The sequence below is a fragment of the Dromiciops gliroides genome, chromosome 3, assembly GCF_019393635.1.
Source record: "Dromiciops gliroides isolate mDroGli1 chromosome 3, mDroGli1.pri, whole genome shotgun sequence".
Lineage (NCBI taxonomy): Eukaryota > Metazoa > Chordata > Mammalia > Microbiotheria > Microbiotheriidae > Dromiciops > Dromiciops gliroides.
In genome coordinates this window covers 62061342-62084176 of record NC_057863.1, presented here as the reverse complement: position 1 = coordinate 62084176, position 22835 = coordinate 62061342, and the positions used below count along the sequence as shown (strand labels likewise).

General features: G+C 37.6%; 1 protein-coding gene across 1 annotated transcript in view; it reads right to left on the bottom strand.

Moving 5' to 3' along the window:
- The window catches only part of DOCK10 (dedicator of cytokinesis 10), a 274169-nt gene that overhangs the window by 175056 nt on the left and 76278 nt on the right, over positions 1-22835 (bottom strand). The window contains exon 5 of the mRNA XM_043993341.1: positions 6728-6817. Within this exon, the coding sequence (XP_043849276.1) occupies positions 6728-6817 (90 nt within the window). The remainder of the gene's footprint in view (positions 1-6727; positions 6818-22835) is intronic.

Here is a 22835-nt window from a genome sequence, read left to right as displayed (position 1 = left end):
AACATTTTTGCTTCTGTGTTGGGAACAGCATCTGAAGGAGGACATTGGTGAACTGAAATATATTTCAGCAACTGGGACAGGGAGTGGTGTAGAGACCATGTCACATGAAGTGTGGTTGGAAAAAGTTGGGAATGTTTAGTTAGTTTTTTTTTTTCTATAATCAGGATCTTCTGGCAGTTGAATCATCCTTCTCCCATCCCTTAATGCATTTATTTCCCAAGGACTCCTCTTCTTGGTGATCTCATCCAATTGAATTACCTCCCTTAAAGAGATGATTCCCAAATCTATATATTCAGACCTGACATCTTCCCTGAGCTCTAGTCTTGAATCTTCAAATTTCTGCTAAACATTTGTTAGTCTTTCTAACTCAACATGTCTAATACTGACCTCATAATATTCTCTTCTAAACCTTCTCCTTTCCCCGACTTCTCTATTTTTGCTGATGGCAATACCCTCCTTTTAACTGCCTGAATTGGAAATCTCACAAGCTTCTGACTCTTCTTTTTCCCCCCATCCCCTCATACCCACTGAGTTGATGGGCTATCTCTCATGCCTGGAAAACTTTCCCTCCTCAGCTTCATTTGTTGCCACCTCCTTAGTGAAGCCTTTCAATGACCTTTCCCAATCACACCAGCTATACCTGATCATTCCCACCTTAAATTCCCTTTTGTTTTGCTCTCACTATTGCTCAATTTTATTTTCACTTGCATCATACTTATTTGTATGCCTCCATTGCCCCATGAACTTTTAAGCACCTGAAGAACAGGAATTGTGTTGCTTTTCATTTGTGTATTCCCTGTTCCTCGCACAGTGTTTTATACAAAGTGGGAACTTAATAAATATTTGTTGTTTGTTGTTGGTTGTTAAATTCTTGACCTCTTTCACTTTTGTAGTTTTCAGTGTCATTCTCTTAACAAAATAGGTGATAAATAGGATGAATCAAGTTTTGTCTTAACCAGATCATTCTGGGGAAAGTGCAACTGATGCTTGGAGCAGTACAATATTCCACTTGAGTAACTAATATTGATTTTTTATGTATGCTAAGAGTAATAAAATTGTCACATGTAAGTGTTTTTGCCTTCCATTTAACTGATGGGTATGCGGGGAACCATGGAATGAAAATAAATAAAACAGGAAGAAAGTTTTTTTTTCTTTTTAATGAACTCCTAGAAAAAAAGTCAACATTGGTCTAGAAATAAGAGTATTCATCACTGCTGATAAGAAGGGCTGAGATTGTTCAAATCAAATTTGTGCCTGTTTTCTGCCTAGCAATCACACCTCTAATGGCTCTTCTGCCTTGTGAGAAGCTCCACATAGACTCCTTACACTCATCTGACACAAGAGCATGGGATTTAGAGTCAGAAGACTCGAGTTCAAATCTCATCCTCACCACTTGTTATCTGCTGGGACCTCAGTGAATCACTAAATCTCTCTCAGTCCCAGTTCCCTTATCAGTAAAATGAGAGAGCTGGGGGAGAGCTAGGTGGCGCAGTGGATAGAGCACCGGCCCTGGAGTCAGGAGTACCTGAGTTCAAATCTGGCCTCAGACACTTAACACTTACTAGCTGTGTGACCCTGAGCAAGTCACTTAACCCCAACTGCCTCACTAAAAAAAAAATGAGAGAGCTGGACAAGATTCTTCTTAATTTTAGATCTATGGCACTATACCCTAAAACCCAGGAGCTCTGGTATCCCCCAGACTACAGCGAATTTGAATTAGGAAATTAGGGGAATTGGGAATTCCTTAATTGGGAATTAGGCCATTTGGGGGAGAAATATAGAACACACTGAAAGGAGCAAGGTCAATACCAACACTCATCAGAACATTTGGAACTGCTTTTATAGAGCCCCTCAAAATCTGAACCCAACCAGAGCCACTGACGATTGCCAAGCTTATGTCCCTAGGGGCCGCAGAATTGAACTGTCTTTTTGATGGTGAAAGAGTCTTTCAGGGTCCATTTCTCACCTATACATCTTTGCATTGTCTCCCCTCCATTCCTGGAATGCATTCTCTTTATCACATTCAGCTCTTGGAATCCCTAAGATGAATTAAATGTCTTCCTATTCAAGAGTAGAATGGGTACTAGATAAGAGTGAAACAAAATAAGTAAGAATTGTTTATTTTTTTAATGGGGCATTTTTATCAATAAGGTAAGAAGATGGAATCTTGACCATTCTACTGTTAGGTTAGGTACCAATGCCTAAAAGATGGCCATAGGTTTTTGTTTATTCATTCAACAAGCATTTATTAAATTTCCCTTAAAATTCAGTTCAAATGCTACCTTCCAAATAAGCCTGTCCAAATCCCTTCTCCTTTCCAAGGTAATCTCAGAATAAATGTGTTGAATAAACCTATATATCTGCATGTTTTCTCCTCCATAAAAATATAAACTTCTTGAAGGCAGGGAATTTCACTTTCTTATTTCTTTTTCTTTTTTTCTTTTTTTTTTTTGGGCAGGGTAATGAGGGTTAAGTGACTTGCCCAGGGTCACACAGCTAGTAAGTGTCAAGTGGCTGAGGTCAGATTTGAACTCAGTACCTCCTGAATCCAGGGCCAGTGCTTTATCCACTGGGCCACCTAGCTGCCCTCTTCCATTTTCTTATTTCTATACCCAACAATTAACCCATTGTCTGGCACATATGAAACACTTAATAATTCTTGTTGAATTATTGACTAAGAAGTTAAAAACCTAGTAGGGGAGATTACAAGCACATAAATGGCAAAGTAGGAGAGGATAGGAGACATGCTGAAAAAGTGGAGACATGTCGAGAAAGTGAAAATAGACAATTTTCTGGTATATAATTTTTCAAAAAGAGACTAGAAATGAAGTGACTTTGAATGAACTGAACTGCTCTTTAAAAAGTCAAGTCTGTTTAGAAAATCATAGTGGCAACACTTGGATGACAGGCACTTGAGCCTAGACCAAGGAAGGATTCAATCAAAGCATATATTTTCCCAAACAAAAAGGGGAGAATGATTTATAAAGCATTTACAAGAAAGTGACAAGGTACCAGAAGTAATCCACAAAACCTGCATAAGAAGGCTCATGTCAAATCAATTGAATGTCTTTCTCCTTGAGTGACATGACTAAATAGAAAAGCATGAAGTGAAATGAGTAAGAGCATTTGATTCTGTCTCATGGGACAATTGTATCAACAGGATAGATAGAATCTTGATTTTCCTACTCTTTGCTTAGACACAAATGCAAAAAGGTTGAGGATAAGTTTCATGAACTCATTCAATTAGCATTTATTAAGCACCACTATGGTCCAGGGCACTGGGGATATAAAGATACAAATGCCAACTATTGAATATTTTGATCAATTACTGCCTTTTTTTTTCATTACCACAATCTTGGAAGGGCAGACAGTTGAGAAATGGAGTGGGAATGCAACAGGTTACTAACAACTGTGAAGATTTCTCCCTCACTGGGGCTGCTTCTAGTTATCCCATTCAAAACTCAAATTACATGGATTTCAGGACCAGTGTTTCTAAGACGGCTTTTTAATTACTGCAAAGCTGAATATTTTGTCAAGAGGGAGAGAAAGAGATCCAGGTAAGACCTTTCCAGGGAAGAGCAGTGCAATACTGCATAGTGAAACACTGGGGTAACTTCCTTGTGTCCTTTTGTATTGGGTGGCTCTAAGGATAGCATTATTAGATTGGTAATAAAATCCATGGTCTTAGATATTCTTAAACAAGTGCACAACATATTCATGAATACACAAAATAGTGAAGGTCAACTAGAAATAAATGCATCTTTTGTTAGAATTTTATTTGGGAGATATCAACTTTACAAGGATCAATATTCAATACTGAGGGTCTAGCAGATTGTATATGGTAAGTAGATCATTTTCACAGATGGAATTAAATAAGTGAATTCAGACTATATTATTAGGTCAATCAGTCAGTCAATCAAACATTTATTAAGTGTTTACTATGTGCCAGCTACTGCATCAATCTTGTGAATATAAGTACAGAGAATGAAAGTTTATTTTCACAATGAGCTTATATTCTTCTTTTTTTTTTGGTAAGGCAATTGGGGTTAAGTGACTTGCCCAGGGTCACACAGCTAGTAAGTATCAAGGGTCTGAGGCCGGATTTGAACTCAGGTCATCCTGAATCCAGGGCGGAGCTCTATCTACTGCGCCACCTAGTTGCCCCAATGAGCTTACATTTTAATGAGGGAGATGTATATATAAAAATTATACAGCATGAATGAAATGAATAAATATGACATATTACAAAGTAGCCCAATGCAAGGTAGTAGTAGAGGAGGGTACTTGAGCAGCTAGGTGGCCACAGTACATACATGCCTGTAGACAGGAAGATCTAAGTTCCAATCTGATCTCAGAAACTCACTAGCTGTGTGACCCTGGGCATGTCACTTAACCCTGTTTGCCTCAGTTTCCCTTATCTGTAAAATGACTAGAGAAGGATTGACAAATCACTCCAGTATCTCTGCCAGGAAAACCCCAATGAGGTCATGAAGAGTCAGAAACAACTGAAACAACTGAATGACAACACTAACAATTGTGGGTAGGATAAGGAAAAGATTCATGTTGGTAATCCTGCCTGAAATTCATGTTAAAAAGGAAGGATTCTAAGAGGTGGCAATAAGGATGGAGTCTATGTCAGTCACGTGGATAGACAGAGATGAGAATGGAGTGTCATGTGTGAGGAAAAGGGAGAAGACCAGTTCGGCTGGATTGCAGACTGGAGGAAGGTGGTAATGTCCAATAAGGCTGGAAGTACAAGCTGTATGGGTCTTTGAATACTAAACAGGGGACTTCATACATTATCCTAAAATCAAAAGGAAATCAAGGGAGTTGGCTGGATAGGGTAGAGACGTGGGTCAGATCACACTTAAGGAAAATAACTTTGGCAGTGGTGTATAGAATGGACCAGAGACTTGAAGCAGAAAGAATTAGGAGGTTATTGCAATAATCTAGGGAAGGAGTAATTAGGACCTTAATTAATGTGGTATCTATTTGAGTAAAGAAAAGAAGTTATATGTGCGAGATGTTGAGACTGAAGAAAAGGCAAGAGTGGGCAACTGACTGATCTTCAGGGTAAGAGCGAGTAAGGAGTCTAGGAATCAGTTTATCAATTTGAACAATGGGGAAATGGTGGTGGCCTTGAAGAGAAAAGGGGTACCACTTATTGGAAGAGGTGGGGTTTTAGGGGGAAATAGAGAGAAAGTTCATTTTTAGACAAGGTGAGGGAGGTCAATAGTGCCAAATTTACTTCAGGTTAGATTAAGTTTTGAAAAAATGAAAACACTAAGCAAAAAACATATATATACAAATATATAATTTCAAATATAATATAATAGTCTATTTAAAATATCCTATAATTTATTATGAATATATAATTATGGGGACATTATGAATATGTTCAATATATTAAGTTGGGATATTTAAATATATTCAATAAATAATTTTAAACAGATAAAATTCTTAATCTTTAAAATAATATGACATTCTAATTTCATTCAAAATTTAAATATTTAATATGTTTAACTGAATTGAATTCATTCAAATATACTTAAAACATAATATACTTAATCAGAAAAATGAATTAAATCAAGAAAATAAGTTCCTTTAAGAGGGAAAAAGTTATATTAATAGTACTTGAAACTACTCTTTCTTAGTGATACTTTATTAGTCAGACTTTTCCACAATTTAGACTGCATTTATCCTATAGCCCAGCAAAGAGAGCACTGAATTTGGAAGTAAAGGACCTGGGTTCAAATCCCAGTTTTGACACTTATTATCTGTGTAAGTCTCTTAACCTCTCTAGACTTTAGTTTCCTCACCTTAGAAATATAGGGGGGGCAGCTAGGTGGTACAGTGGATAGAGCACTGGCCCTGGATTCAGGAGGACCTGAGTTCAAATCCAGCCTCAGACACTTAACACTTACTAGCTGTGTGACCCTGGGCAAGTCACTTAACCCCAATTGCCTCACCAAAAAACCCCCCAAAACAAAACAAAAACAAAGAACAGAAATGAAGGGACTAGATTAGACAATTTTTTTAGAAATTAGAACTAACCCTTCTAACTTAAAATCTATGATCCTGTAATCTAACTTACTGCCCAAAAAAGGGCCAAATTGACGAGTTTAGGGAACCACTGATTTAGAGTTGGAAGGGGCTTCAGAGGTATCTAATCTAACCATATTTTACACTTGAGGAAAGTGAGATCCATAGCGGGTAAATCAACTTCAATCATTTGGCTATATGACTTTGCCCTCAACTCCATGTCTAAATGGGAACATTTTAACATTCCTCTGGATTGAGACTCTGAGTTGGGCTGAAAAAATGTTTGTTTGCAAAAAATAAAATAAAATAAAATAAAATAAAAATTCCAGTAAATGAAAAAAGTCCAAATAAGAGAGTATAACATAAATAAAAATAATTGTAATTTATATATCACATAAATTATATTAGAGAAATACAAACTGTATATTATTAGAAATATTCATAATACTTATGTCAATATAAATATATAATACAAATTTATATTATATAAAATTTAAATTCTATAATTATGTGATTTTGATATGAGACAGGCTAAAGAATTATTCTTTTGAAAGCATCAGGGAATCATACTGCTTAGAAGTTCCTATCTAATATGAAAAGCACTAATTAGGTGACAAATTGTATTGAGAGCAGAATGAAGTGAAAGCTTTCTGAAATAGCGGATGGCTAGCCACCTCATAGTTACCTCTTTCACAAATAAGTTTTCTGCTTTGTGTTCAGCATCTTCTGGTACAGTTGAATACAGCGTTTGGATATCCCAAGAAATTGTGGCTGTCTAAAAGAGAAAAAAACAACACGATATTAAGATAACTGATTGGGGACAGCTAGGAGGACCTGAGTTCAAATCCAGCTTCAGACACTGGACACTTACTTAACTGTGTAACTCTGGGCAAGTCACTTAACCCTCATTGCCCTGCAATATATATAAAACTGAGACTTCTTCCAAACATGAAATAGGTTGAACGTAAATACAATAACATTAAAGGATTAAAGGAAACTAGAGTGCTAGAGTTGGAGTCAGGAAGAGCTGAATTCAAATTCGGCCTCAGATACTTACTTTCCGGCAGTGTGATCCTGCATAAATCACTTAACCTTTCCTGCCTCATTTTCTTCATCTGTAAAATGGAACCAATAATACAGCTCCCTCTGAGGATTACTATGAGGATGGAATGAGATATTTGCAAACCCCAAAGTGCTACATTAATGACGATGATGATGATAAATGTTTTAAATCAGGATACAAATATTTAATTTAATACAAATTATATACACTTATATTTTATGCAATTTAATCAAAATAGAAATTATAAATATATAAAATTATGAACACTATATAGTTATTCCTTCTTCTTATTCTCATCCTCCTATAAAATTGCCACAGGGTATCCATCCACCCAACATGCTAGGAACCTTCCTTCCTTGAAATGTCTTAGTATTTTTGGCATATGAGGAAGATATCAAGTTCAAATTTGGCTAGCAATGAAGCAAGTGGGTTGTTCATGAGTGAAATCTCAGTTTTGTTACATCACTGGCCCATCTTTTTTTCTTGATCACATACCCAGCCCCTCTGATAAATCTTCTCTTTAACCTTCCTATTTATGACAAGTTTTTCTAATGCAACCTGATTTTCTAGTCAAGTCTGAATCATTTTGCATGAAATTGTTCCTAATTGGTGGAGAGAAGGCTGACCAAATCTCATGTGACTACATGAGGAGCAGAATAGGTAAAAAACTTTGGAAAGTAAATACTTTTTCATTCTTCTTTGAGAGAGACTCATGTGGTTTTCAGACTATCTTCAGAACTTAATCAAGAGAAAGACTACTGCAGATATGTAGGAGAAGCTAGCTTTTCAACACACCCTTCATTTCTAGTTACTTCCCTAGCAATTTTGAGGAGTTTCCCCTTGGGGGAGATTGTGGCCCCACTCAGTTGAGTGTGCTATAATCTCACTCCTCTCTAAAAAGATCATTCTCTATATTTTCTAGTACATTCTAATATAACTTTTCTGATTTTGCTATTTTCTTGGATAAATTGGTCTACTCATTATTCATTATTTGTGATCATCTTTTATGTAACTAGAATTTAGTAGGAAGGAGTCAAAATGGTGAGTTTAAGCTAAGGGCTATCCTTGCCCTTTAAATGGTAGCTACCAGGGAAAGTAGCAATGTCTTAATCTAAAAAAGTATATCCCTCAACCAGATAAATTTGATTCCAATCTGGTACCTCTTCCTCAGAGTGGAACAGAGCATGCAGTCATAATAAAGGACCCCTCTCCTGTTCCTCTCAGGATAGGAATTATAATGCCCCTTGCAATGGATGTGAGTAAGATTCCTGAGATAGCTATCAATACCCCACCCCCTCCTTGAGCTGTCTGTTTAAACATTTAGTACATCCCATGTGGATATGCATCTTACAAGGGCAGCATATTCCTTACACTAGAATTCATTCTGAGAGAGGGATACAATTGACTACAGTCTGTGTGACCTTGGGCTAAGTCCCTTTCTTGTTTGTAAAGTGAGGGGGCTGAACTTAATGAGCTCAAAGATCCCTTCCAGCTCTAAAGTCAGACTCCTATGATGCAAATAGAATTCCTTTTTATTTTGTAATTTATGGAATAAAACAAGTATTTCCATAACATAGTATAATAAAAAAGATGATTGCATATAAAACTGCAAATCTAGTATGTACAACTTGCTATTCCTTTTAAATATATAATGTTATCATGTAAATTTCCACTCCCCATGTTTACCATTACACATGAATAGGTGTGTGTATGTGTACACATACACATATATACATACATGCATGTATGAACACAAGTATGTATATACATATATAGTATGCATAAAATTATTCTATACACACTTCTATTTATCAGTTTTCTTTTTAGATTCAGATAGTGTCTTTCTTCATATGTCCCTTATAGTTAATTTGGGTATTTATAATAGACAAAATAATTTAGTTGCTCAGTCATTCTTAAAATAATATTGCTGTTACTATATACAATATTCTGTTGATTCTGCTCATTTTGCCCTCCATTATTTTGTGCAATATAATTTGAGTGGTCTGATTCAGTGCTTCCCAATGTTTTACAGGAACCCTTTTTAGAATGAAAAAGACAAACAAACACCATAGACTCTTTTATGAAAGTAGCTAAGTACTGGAGAAGGAAATGGATATGAGATTTGGAGGTAGAAATGGTACTGCATTATTCCTTCTATGGAATTGGATATATATACTTGTGATAAACATATTTATTCATAGTTATAGGTTCCAATTTTTATCCCTCTTCCCCTCCCTTCCCTTTCCCCTCCCTGAGGTGGCAAACAATCAGATATGGGATATACATGTATGATCATGTAAAACATTACCATATTAGTCATTTTTGTACAAGAAAACTTGATTAAAAGAAAAAATGAAAGAAAGTGAAAAAAACAGTGTGCTTCAGTCTGTTCCATCAATATCAGTTCTTTTTTTGGAGGTGGATAGTATGCTTCATCATTAGTCCTTTGGCATTGTCTTGGATCATTGTATTGTTGGGAACAGTCAAGTCATTCACAGTTCTTCATCAAACAGTGTTGCTGTCTCTGTGCACAAAGTTCTCTTGGTTCCGCTCACTTCACTCTACATCATTTCATGCATGTCTTTCTAGGCCTTTCTGAAGTCATTATGGAATCTGATATTTAATCCCCACCTTTCATCGCTATTCTTCCTTGTAATGCTTTGGAAAGAAGTGCATTGAGGAGGAAGGAAGGACAATGGCAGGGCCTGTAAGTTGTTAGTGACATAGAAAGGAAAAATGGAGAAACTTTACCTTAGAAGCAATGTTACACAACTATTGATTGGTGGGAAGAGGAGCAGCAAGGACATCATGATCCCATTTGGATTGAAATTGCCTGACAAACTGAATAGAACTCTATGTAAGTTAGTAATCAGTGACCAATACCTAAAGCATCAAAGGATTAGCAATTATAAGTCACTCAATCAAATATGAATATGTGTGAATGCCTGTTGACATCTTCTTCCCACTCAAAGCACAATGACATGGGTTCTCTGTGATTTGGGTTTTATTATTCATATTTTGAGTTCACCTTTCTTTTTTGATTTTCTGATTTTCTTCTTTCAGAAAGGATATACAGAAAATACATGGTGAGAAAACACACAGCAGAAAATTTTGCTTTTGTTGTTAGATAATTCAGTTCAGTGTTTTGATGGGGAAGGGACCTTAAATAACATTGAATAGATGATTTTGGGACTCTAAAATTTTCTATTATCTGGGCTTCATAATAGCTGGGTAGTAGGTTTGTGTACACACAGATCTATATGTGTATATTTATATGTAAATGCACATACATATGCACACATAGACATCTACATGTATATTATATGTATATGTGTGTACATGCATGTGCCTGTGCATATACGTATGTGTATATATGTATACACATACACACACACACACACACACACATATATATATATATATATATATATTTGCTATTGCTTTCTGGTATGTTAGGAAAGGAGTTTGCCTTCTTTATTCCTTAACAGATGGGGAGGTAGAGAGATAAGTACAGTCAAAACCTCAGAAATCCAGAAAACTCAAGCTTAGATAGTTGAAGGTTACTAAATTTAAGCAGCAATTTTTAAAAAGTAACACTTTGTTTCCCTAAATGTTCCAGAACTGATCCAGAATTGTTGGCTTTGGAAATGCTCCTAAAATATACCATATACTTCCCAAATTGAGCGAGTAGAATATCATCTAATCTTTCTGATGATCTCCTAATGAATATCAGTTACAATTCTGACCTATAATATAGTGATAGCTTTGAGTCTGCTATCTACAATATTGTTGTCACTGTCTGGCTAATCAGCTCAGTGTGCCACCAGTAGCAGTCCCTGTTTCTCTTTTAATTTGTCTCCTCTCAGTTATTATGTTCTTGGGAAGCAGATAAGCAAGAGTGTTAGAATTATGAGCGAAATAGGAGTAAATGGTCTCTTGACAATGAATCTGAAGGGACGCTCCTTGAAAGAAAAATGCATGAGTTTTAGTTGCAAGTTGAGATTTCTTTGTGCTCTTAAGAGGCCTTTTGTGGAGATCTATCTCTTAGATGGATACGTTTGCCAGATAGCTGATTTCAGGCCAGGTGATATGTTACTGTAATTCAAAATTCAGTTTTCTATTCAGCAATAATATGGCTTTATGATTTTTCAAAGAACACAATTTCAGAAGACAGAGTATTCTAGAGGGGAGCAGACCAACTGAAAGATCCTATTTCCTTTGTTTCCAAACCTTTCCCTCTCTGGCCTACTATCTGATTCTCTCCAGTCTGCTCCTCTTAGAAGTAGCCCTGGAACTTGGGGACATGAGCCTGTCAGTAAGCTGCATGCAAAGACTGCTCCTGTTCAAAAGGCATCTCAGATTTGGGAGCTGAAGACCACATCCTCCTTAGAGGTGCAGCGGCCATGTCTGTTTCAGAATGATTAGTACTTATCAAATATAGTTGGGTTCCTACAGTCTAACAGCCACAGGGCAGAGGCACACCCACAGGCTATCTGTATGATGAAGACCATTCTTTTATTGCACACATGTAATTACTGGGCATTTACTATCTCGCCCAGAACACAAAGGAACCTAAAATAAAGGAATGAGCAACACAAAAGCTTAGAGCTTTTTGTGTAGGTAGGCTCGGCAGCATTTGCCTCAGCTAAAAGGAAGCTGTAATTTCAGGAATCAGGGCAATATTTTCACAGCTTTTTAGACTTTTTAAATAGCCGTCAGAAATCGAGGCAGGAAAAGGTTAAGCCAGCAGAGACATTTGTGAACGGTATTAATAAGATTGCAAAGAATTGCTTTTCTGAGAACTGGATGCTTTCTGACCACTAGAAACTGCCTTGGCCACAGCAGACTTCCTGTTCTGTGCTATAAACTCTTTGGTTGATAATTAAATGGCTCAGTGGATATAAAACAGGTCATGGGCTACCCTGAAAACTTAAGCCTTGCTCCTTTTTTGGTGATGGAGTTTAAAAAGAGGGCAGAGGGAGAGAGAGAGAGACAGAGACAGAGAGAGAGACAGTGAGACAGAGAGAGACAGAGCGACAGAGGGAGGCAGAGAGAGACACAGAAGGAGGGAGGGAAGGAGAGAGACAGAGATGGACAGGCAGAGACAGAGAGAGAGAAAGAGGCAGTGGCAGAGAGACGGATAGAGATAGGCAGAGAGACAGAAAGATACACAGACACAGAGACAGAGAGACTGAGAGAGACCTAGAAAAACACACAGAGAGACATAGAGATAGAGTCACAGAGACACACACACACACAGAGGGACACAGAGACACAGAGACACAGAGAGATAAAGTCAGAGGCAGAGACAGAATATTTCATTCAGGTAAATGCAGGCAGTTTGTATCAACGTTTGGAAATGACCACCATCTAGACCTTTTCCAGTTCTACCCTGTCCATTTCTGGTCCTCTCTTCTTCTTCTTCTTCTTTTTTTTTAAAGTGAGGCAATTGGGGTTAAGTGACTTGCCCAGGGTCACACAGCTAGTAAGTGTTAAGTGTCTGAGGCCAGATTTGAAACTCAGGTACTCCTGACTCCAGGGCCGGTGCTCTATCCACTGCGCCACCTAGCTGCCCCTGGTCCTCTCTTCTTGCCGCTGTGTTTGCATTGAGAGTCTCTGTCACACAAAGCATCAATCTCCTGGTTGAGGTGATTAGGTGATTTTGTTTCAGACATGTCAGGGCTGTTTATCAGGCAGCCAGAGACCAACGTTGCCCTCAAGGAAAGGTCTTTGTTCCCTTCCCCTTCTGTTTCCCTTCCTCCACGCTAGGGCTGACAAGGCTTCCTCTGACTTTACAGACTACATTTGTTCAAAGAGTGGGAGCAAATGGTGGTATTTAAAGCTGTCATTCAGGCCTTGCTTGAAAAGCCAGAGATCCTGGAATCAGGAAACTATTTAGACTCAGATCACGGCCTCCAAGCTTATCTAAGCTTGCTTTTGATTCAAGCACTCCCAGTTCAGAGAGGCTGATATTTCCTGTTAAGAAAGCCACTTAGGTGGACATTTCTAGACTCAGAGTCCGGAAAACCTGAGTCTGAAGCCCACACCTCCCTTTGCAACCCTAGACAAGCCATTTAACTTCTGCCCACCTCTGTTTCTTCATCTATAAAATGGGTCTAAAAATAGCACCTGTCCCCACAAGGTTATTGTGAGCATTGAATCAGAGAAGCTACACAAAGAACTTTGACAGTCTGAAAATTCTATGTAATATTAGGAAGCAGTATCACTATTATTTTATTATGATTTGAGAAGCAGCAGGACATAATGGAAAGAGCATTGGTCTTGGAGTCAGATGATCTGATGCAAATCCTGACTTCAGAAGTTCCTAAAGGTGAAATGAGGCAGGCCATTTAATTTCTCTAAGTCTCAACTTCTTCATCTGCAAATGGGAGGAGCAGGGGACGTGTGTGAGTGTGTGTGTGTGTGAGTGTGTGTGTGTGTGTGTGTGTGTGAGAGAGAGAGAGAGAGAGAGGAGAGAGAGACGAGAGAGAGAGAGAGAGAATTTTGCAAAGGGTTTATGTATATTTCACTATGATTTAAAAGTTGGTACTTTGGAATAACTTGTTGAACACAGAAATGACATGGAAGAAGAAGCAAGGGGCTACCATTAAATGAACTACAGACAGAGGCAATTTGGCCAAGAAATATTCTTCTACTTTTGCTGGCCCTTATCAACAGTGTGCCCTTCTGTCCACCTCAGAGGACTGAAATCTCAGCTCTGTTACTGACCAGCTGGAGTAGACCATTGCCAAGCCCCCTAATCAGTATAAAATACTTCTCATCTCCTCCCAGAGATATGGCGATAAAGGAGATTACTATCATCATCACCATAAAAGTCTAGGGTTCTTTGGGAGAAAAATGGTAGGTTAAGGCAAGGAAATGCTAACACATTGGCATTGTGCTTGAAGTTCATGTAGCCTGTCGATGTCATATGAAAAAGGTTCATCCTAAAGCTTTCATAGTGGGAAGTTTTCTGATCTCATGGGAGAAGAGCCTCCAAGACACCATGCCATGCAAGACTTTATTACATCATAGTCACTGGGCTGGTGCTTAAACACCCTTCTACAGGCTTACTCATTTTCACATGATCTTATTCTTTTTTATTCCTTCTGTGAGGAACATGTTCTTTACATTTTTCCAGAGCTCTGAATCCTACCCCCTTTCTACCCTTCAAAGTTTACCTTAAGTTCCATCTCTATCCCAACTACTCTAGTCCACATGGAACTCTGCATTCTCTCACCTTTTGTCATGCTTTCCCCATTACTATAACCTATCATTTGATTGGGCAGCTAGTCATGGATGGAATGCTGGGCCTGGAGTCAGGAAGACCCATCTTCTTGAGTTCAAATCCAGCCTCAGATACTTACCTCAGATACTTACTAGCTATGTGACCTTGGCCAAGTCACTTAACTGTTTGCCTCCATTTCCTTATCTGTAAAATGAGCTGGAAAAGGAAATGGCAAACCACTCTAGTCTCTTTGCTAAGGAAACCCCAAATGGGATAACAGAGTCAGAAAAGACTGAACAACAGTTGTTTGATTATACATTTTCTTTTAGAGCTGGAAGGGACCTAGAGATGATTTAGTTTAATCACATCATTTTATTTATTGTATTGTTCCTTAGTTATTTTGTGTATATGTAACTGAAGGGATAGAACTACATTCAATGTTTATTTTGTATCTTCACAGCATGCAGAAGTGTTGGGTACACAGGAGGCAATTAAACACTTTTGATTGTAAGCTCCTTGAAGGTAAGGATTGTTTAATTGGTCATCTTTTGCTTCCCTGTGTCTAGTACACTGCTTGACCTATAGTAAGCACTTCATATTTTATTGAGTTATTAAAAAGGTGCTTTGGAGTGGCTCATAGTTTAATCTTCAGTTGGTCCTTCTACTTCAATCTAGTGCTAATTTGCAAATGGCTTAATATAAAGACAAAAATGTTAGTGCCTACTTCCAAATTGCCCAACTTGTTCCAGACCCTGGAAGTATCTGGTCAAATGGATTTTGTTTATGAAGGCAGAGCTGAGGTTCTGCCACTTTCTAGTTAATTGATTGTAGATAAGTTACTTATCAACCTGTCTGGGTAACAGTTTGCTCAACTGTAAAATGCGAGGACTATATTCCATCATCTGTGAGGCCCCATTAGCATCCCATGATACTATTTCACTTTGACTATATTCTAGTAGACACAGCCTGTAATAGAAAACAGGTTAAATAGAGTCAATATCCTCTAACTGGTCACTTGGCATAATGCTCTCTCCAAGAAATTAACTAGTTCAAGATGAATTTACTTGCAAAATATTTTCAATAGCATTCACATCTGTGAGCTAAGTACATTTTTTAAAGCTTGTTTTTCAGCTGCAGAAGTAGAAACATCAGAAAGAAACTGAACTCTATAAGAATACACTATGAATCAATAGGAGAAGCAGGAGGAGGGGGAAAAACCCCATAAATATTTGGCTCCACTGGTTAAAAAATGAAGTCATTCTCCTTCCTCCTGTAGAATGACTCAGGAATCTCAGTTCTAGAATTTCCCTTCACTGCTTACTTTTAACAACCAAAACATCACTGTTATTTTATCAGGTTGGTCATTCAATTAGTCTCGATATCAAGCCAGCGGAAGTGATAGTTATCCCAAACAGTGGAATCCTAGATATGTCTAAGAAGAGAAAATGTTTAGTTACGGATGGCTTGAAGTCCATAGTGCAGTTAGTCCTTCAGCAGAGAATAGCATGACTTTTCATATTTGAAGAGGACATTATTGATGCTGTCTAGGGGGAGCTGATATGTGACCAGTGGTTCTTTCCATATTCTACACCTTTGGTAAACCTCTAGCGCCTACTAATATCTACAAATCTGGCAAACTTGTCATCTTTACTTTTTAAGGTACTCGATGTCTTTCTGTTCTCCTATTTCCCTGTTTGTTTCATTATATTTATAACCCCAACCCATAGCACAAGTACCTGGCACATAGTTAATGATTAATAAGACTTTTTTTGATTGATTGACTGACTGAAGATATTTACATAAGATGGGTGCAAAGGCAAGTTCTGGAAGATGAATATGAAAGCACAGTATTGCCCTCTAAGAATGATATCAGGAATGCTAACGTTCAGCATTGGCCAAGAATAGTAAGGAAAGTTAAGGACAAGAAAAGAAAAAGGTATTTGCTTTTAAATTATGTTGGAAAAAAAGAGGAAGGTCAAAGAAGGATATGTCTGCTACTTGGTGTCAACAGGATGATGATAACTCATAATGGAGCAAGAAAAGGAACAAGCATTTTTTTTTTTTTGGTGAGGCAATTGGGGTTAAGTGACTTGCCCAGGGTCACACAGCTAGTAAGTGTCAAGTGTCTGAGGCCGGATTTGAACTCAGGAACTCCTGAATCCAGGGCCGGTGCTTTATCCATTGCGCCACCTAGCTGCCCCAGGAACAAGCATTTTTTAAGCACTATGTGCTAGGTACTGTATTAAGCACTTTGCAAATATTGTCTCATTTGATCCTCATAACAATCCTGGGAAGTAAGTTCTATTGTGAGTCTAATTTTATAATTGAGGAAACTGAGGCAGGCAATGGTTAAATGACTTGCCCAGAATGACATAACTTGTAAGTGTCTGAGGTCAAATTTGAACTTGGATCTCCCTGACTCTACACTCAGTGCTTTCTGCCCTCCACCAACTAAGCTAAACTACTCACATTTTGTTCTGCTTTTGTTTTCTCTGACAAGAAGGATACTATAACGGACTGTCAAAACACCCAGATACGTAGAGTGGTAGTAAGAGAACATTTAGCTTTCCTTGATGGCTTCAAGACACAGAACCTGCCGAACCACCTCTAGGGTATGAAAAGATGTAGGAAATGTGATTGTTGAGCTCTTGTCAGTGATCACTGAAAGATTATGGGGACTGGAAAAGATGCCATAGAAGGGAAAAGTCATCCAGTTTTCAAAAAGCATAAGAGTTGACTTCAGGGAGTTTGATTCTTGGCAAAATTCTAAAGTGTATCATTAAAGGCATGGTTATTGAGCATCTAAAAATGGAATTGGTGATTATAAAGATCCAACATGGCTTCGAGAAGAACAGGGCAGAACAGCTTGACTTTGGTCTTCTTTTGATGATTACTAGCATATTGAAAGAAATTACCTAGGGTTCATCAGAGAATTTGACAGTTTATATGACATTCCTATGGAAGAGCTGGAGAGATGCAGCAGAGATGATAAGTGATATGGTTAAAATTTTGTTGAATGTCAGTATCCCAGAAGGCAAAAAATGAATGGTTAACTGTAGAGAGTATTATCTACTGGTGTGATCCAAGGATGTGTGCTTGCTGCTTTGTTGATTGACATCCTTAGCACTTTGAAAGATATCAATGACCCATCCATCAACTTGCAAATGACCCAAAATGAGGAGAGAGAGCAACCATTTTGGATGACAGAATTAAAATTCTCCAAATATCTTAACAAGTCCGAACTTTGGGCCAAATCTAGTAAGATACAATTTGATAGGGTTAAATATAGGTTCTTACACTTGAGTAAACAAAGAACTTCATGAGTAAATGATAGGGAAAGTCTGGCTAAGCAGCAATTGGCTGAAAACTATCTGGGGGTTTTTGTTGATTGCAGGTATGGGTCTACAGTTTTGGCTTCCAAACTAATGGCATCTTAAACTACATGAGGAAGAGCACAGGGCTCAGGACAGTCCCGATGTAATCTGTTCTGGCCAAACCACATCTGGGGTATTATGTTCAATTCTTGGCATCACATTTTAGGAAGGACATTAATAGGCTTGAAGTCATACAGAGAAAGGTAAGAAAGATAGTACCTTGAAATCAAGGAACTGAGTTAACAGAGCAAAGCCAAACAGCTTTCTTTACATACAAGCTATTCTCAAAGTCTTAATGTGGTTTTAAGTTTTAATAGTTTTTTTAAACTATTAACTTTAAGCTATTAATGCTCAAAACCACACTAAAACTGGGGACACTATTTGAGGTGCTACAATATGGAGGAGGAATTTGCTTCATTTGGACTGGCTCACAAATTAGGAGCAATGAATAGAAATGGAAGAGAAGCAGGTTTTAGCTTGATCCAAGGACAAACCTTCCAATAATTAGTAATTAAAAATGAAATAAATGTCTTTGAGAGCCTTTTGGTTCTTCTTTGCCTGGAGGCTGTCAAATAAACCAACTAGTTGGATATCTTGTCAAGGTTTTCCTTGGTCACGCGAGAGTTGGAGTGATTAGCCTCTGAGAGTCTGCAATATTGTGAGTGGTTAAGTAAGTAGTTATGAGTACTTAAGTATTTTTTCTTCACACTGCCTGACAATTTCAAATGTCCATTTGGGTTATATCAGCCAACTTTGAAAAACTACTTGAATATTAGGTTACCACTGATTTTCTGTTACCAACAACTCCAGAAAGAAAGCTAACAAAGTAAATAGTTTATTTATTGGGTTTTCTCACTATTCTTTATGACTATTGGAGAGGTTTTGCGTAACAATTTTAGTCAATTGCTCCCAGAATCATAATGGAAATAGAGCTTAGACTATACTATGTCAGAGTAGAATAATGTTTTCTGTGTAATAGAGCACCAATGAAGTGAACAAGATTCTGACCCATTTCAGTCATCTTCCCTAAAAATAAAAGACACTGTCAATAGACTAAGGATGACCATCCTCATTTCTTACCCCTAATGCTTACTTGCTGTTGGTTTGGTGTGTTGGACATGAATTCATTCACCTGACATTTACTAAGTCCTTTCTGTGTAAAGATTACTGTGTTTGGTGCTGAGGAGGACACAAATTTTAAAGGAATGGATAATGAACATCCAGAAAAGGAAACAATGAGTGTTAAGTGATAGCACTGAGCTGTCCTCATGGAACTTACAATCTAATTGAGGTATAGACAAACATACACAATCAGCATCACAGACTGGAGGGAACCACTTAGGCTATCTAGTCGAATGACACCCGAACAAGAATTCCCTACGCAGTATGAATGAATGAAAACACATTTATTTGGTACTTATTATTACTGGGCACAGAACAATATATTCAATAAGTGATTGTTTAGATTTTGCTTAATGATCTCCTGCTACCTCCCCACGTAGTCTATTCCTCTTGTTAATGGCTTCACTCTTAGGAAGTTTTTCTTTATATAAGGCTAAAGTTAAAACCACTCATATTGACACAAAGCCTAAAATGTGTCTTTTTTCAACATCCAACTGCTGTTTACAGTCTTGCCTCCTGGATTTTAGCAGAACAAGTATGTCCTTAAAGTACAAAACTTTCTAATAGTTATCCAAAACTACGACCATGATGACCCCCATGTGGCCAACATGTGACAGCCCTTTAACATGGATAAACCATAATAGAAAATATTACATGCCCAAAATGAAAGTTTCTCCACTAATTCACCAAGCCTTCATCAATGGAGGAGGTGAGAATTACATCATCTTTTGCTCTCTTTAACAAAGTCACAACTGATAATGGCACATACGGGATCTAGAAGCTGGCTGTGAAATACAGTCGTAATTCACTCACACTGTCCTAGCAGACTATCCTCCATCCATCAATCAATAAACATTTATTAAGTAGTAATAGTAGGCTATGTGGAGGGCTCTGTGCTAAGTTCTGGGGATACAAAAAGAGGCAAAAAGTTCCTCCCTTCAAGAAGCTTATAGTCTAATGGGGGGGGGGACTACAAGCAAACAAAAATATACAAAGAAGGTTATATACAGCATAAATAGGAAATAATTAACAGAAGAAAGGCACTGGAATTAAGAAGAGTTGGGAAAGGCTTCCTGTAGAAGATAAAATTTTAGTATGGACTCAAAGGAAGCCAGGAAAGACTGAAAGCATCAACAGAACAAAGATTGTCCCTAAAATAGCAATTTAGGAGGACGTTAACATCAGCATTCTTGACATACTTATCCAAGATAGCAGCAGTAAATACACTTAGATTATCCATATGCTCAGCACAAAGTCTCTGATTCTTAAAGCAATCTAATCACTTTACTTGCTCTGTCCGCATTAGTTTATAAAGGTAACGTAAATCAACCATGTGCTTTTGCAATCAGTCTTCTGGTACCATTACTCTGCTTCTGAGTCCCATGTTGCTTAGAATAATTCCATTTCCTTTGCAAGCTCTAAAGACATATTGATTTAATAAATGAATCAATGAGTTAAGGCCTGCTCCATGGTATTGCTGTTCAGTAACTGAAAGTGTAGTCATTGTGGCAATTATAGAATCAAGCAGTTATCTAAACTGGTAGTGTGGAACAGTCCCATGTATGACCATCTTACCTATTGCCTGTGGCAGAATGGGTACGGATATCCCAGATAGGTAGCCCATTAAATAGAGAACTGGGCCTGGAGTCAGGAAAACCAGGGTTCAAATCTGACCTCAGACACTTACCAGCTGTGTGACCTTGGGCAAGTCAGCCTCTGTTTGCCTCAGTTTCTTCAACTATAAAAAGGTGATAATAATTCTAGATAATAATACTAGAGAAGATCAAATGAGATAATATTTGTAAAGTGCTTAACATAGTATCTAGCATGTATTGGGTGCTACATAAATGCTAGTTATTATTATTATTATTATTGTTATTATTATTATTATTCCTCTTCCCAGTTCTTGCAAGATGCACATGTAACAAGAGAAGCTGACAGCCAAGAAAAGTAGCTTTCTTCCAGTTAATCAATTATCATTTACTCTTTGCTTACTAGGTGTCAGGCAGTCAGATAGGAATAAAGGATTGCAAAGGGAGGTCAAGAAATGGTTTCCCCGGGCAGCTAGGTGGTGTAGTGGATAGAGCACTGGTCTTGGAGTCAGGAGCATCTGAGTTCAAATATGGACTCATCAGACACTTACTAGCTGTGTGACCCTGGGCAAGTCACTTAACCCTCATTGCCCTGAGAAAAAAGCTTCCCTTCAGACGACTAAGCATATTCATAGAAAACCAGGAGAGATAAATATGAAGACTTCTTACAAAGTAAAACTTTGTAGTTAATAAATGCTCAAAGCCATCTTTTTGTTTTCAGCTGAATAATCTGAGTTAAGATTTGACCTACATTGTGGCACAGGTTTTTTTAAATGATAGTTATTTGATAACAATTAGATATTAACTCAAAATGATAGAATTAGAAAGTAATGAGGGCGATACTGAGTTTATTCAACCCTTTAAATTCATTTTAACCCTTAATTAATTTATTAAATCATTTAATTCATTTATTTAACCCTTCAGTGTTTTCAAAACACATTGCATGTGTTCTCTCCTTTGATCTTTACCACAACAGCGTGAGGGGGATGCTATTATTATCCCCACTTTATAGCAGAGGAAATGGAGCTAGAAAGAGGTTTATTAACTTGCTCACAGTCAAACTGCTAGTTAATTGTCTGAGGCAGGATTTGAATTCAGATTTCCTTGAGTCCAAGTTCAGTGTTCTATTTACTGTACTACATACCTATCCTAAAAGTACAAAGTACAGGCCTTGGGATGTCTTTGTGGGAGAAATGATAATAATAACAGTTTACATTAACATTATGATATGAGTGAAGTGAGCAGAACCAAGAGAACATTATGCACAGAGACAGCAATATTGTTTGATGAAGAATTGTGAATGACAACTATTCTCAACAATACAATGATCCGAGACAATCCCAAAGGACTACTGATGAAACATACTATCCACCTCCAAAGAAAGCACTCATATTGATGGAACACAGACTGAATCATGCTACTTTCCACTTCCTTTAATTTTTTTCTTTTATTCAAGTTTTCTTGTACAAAATGACTAATATGGTAATGTTTTACATAATCATACATGTATAACCCATATCTGGTTGCTTACTGCCTCAGGGAGGGAGTAGGGGAGGGAGGGAAGGAGTGATAAAAATCAGAACTCAAAGCTATAAATAACAATGTTTATTACTTTAAAAAGCTATTATGATATAAGGTTTAGTAAGTGCTTCCCTCAGTCTACTGAGGTAATCCTTATGAGGAAAATGGCTATTTTGTTCTTGTCAATGTGTCCTCACTATTCAAGTGTCTGGCACATTACCATGCTTAATAGGGGCATCCAGATGACACAGTGGATAGAATGCCAGGCCTAAAGTCAGGAAGACATCTTCCTGAGTTTACATCTGGTCTCAGACAGTGTGACCTTGGTCGAGTCACTTAATGCTATTCCAAATGGGGTCATGACAAGTCAGACAGGACTGAACAGCAACAACAACAATTAATAAATGCTTGTCAATTGATTGAACATCAGGAGGGAGGCAACATAAGTAAAATGAACCTCATTTTACACACGAAGAAAACAGGCACAGAGAAATTAGTTAGTCACCCAACCAGGAAGTAAGCACTAAGTTTCTATAGTAATCAATCATCTGGGTTGATGTGGCCAGTTCTTCAGAATTATGTGAATGAGCCTAGCAAGTGTCTGAGATGGGAATTCAATTCTTCTGACACTAAAGCCTGTGCTCAGTTTTAAATATCACATGAACATCAGTTAGAAAAAGAAAAACAAGAAAAGTGTCCTCCAGGACAGTTTGTTTCAACTTAATGAGCAATGAAAGATGATAAAGAATGCTTCTTAATGGTGCATGCCTTCTCATGGTGCTTTGAATGCTATCCCTGCCCCTCATAATCTGAGGGTATGATCTCAGGTCACTTAAGTGCCTTAACTTTTCTGGGTCTCAGTTGCCTCATCTGTCAAATGGGTCAGTTAGACA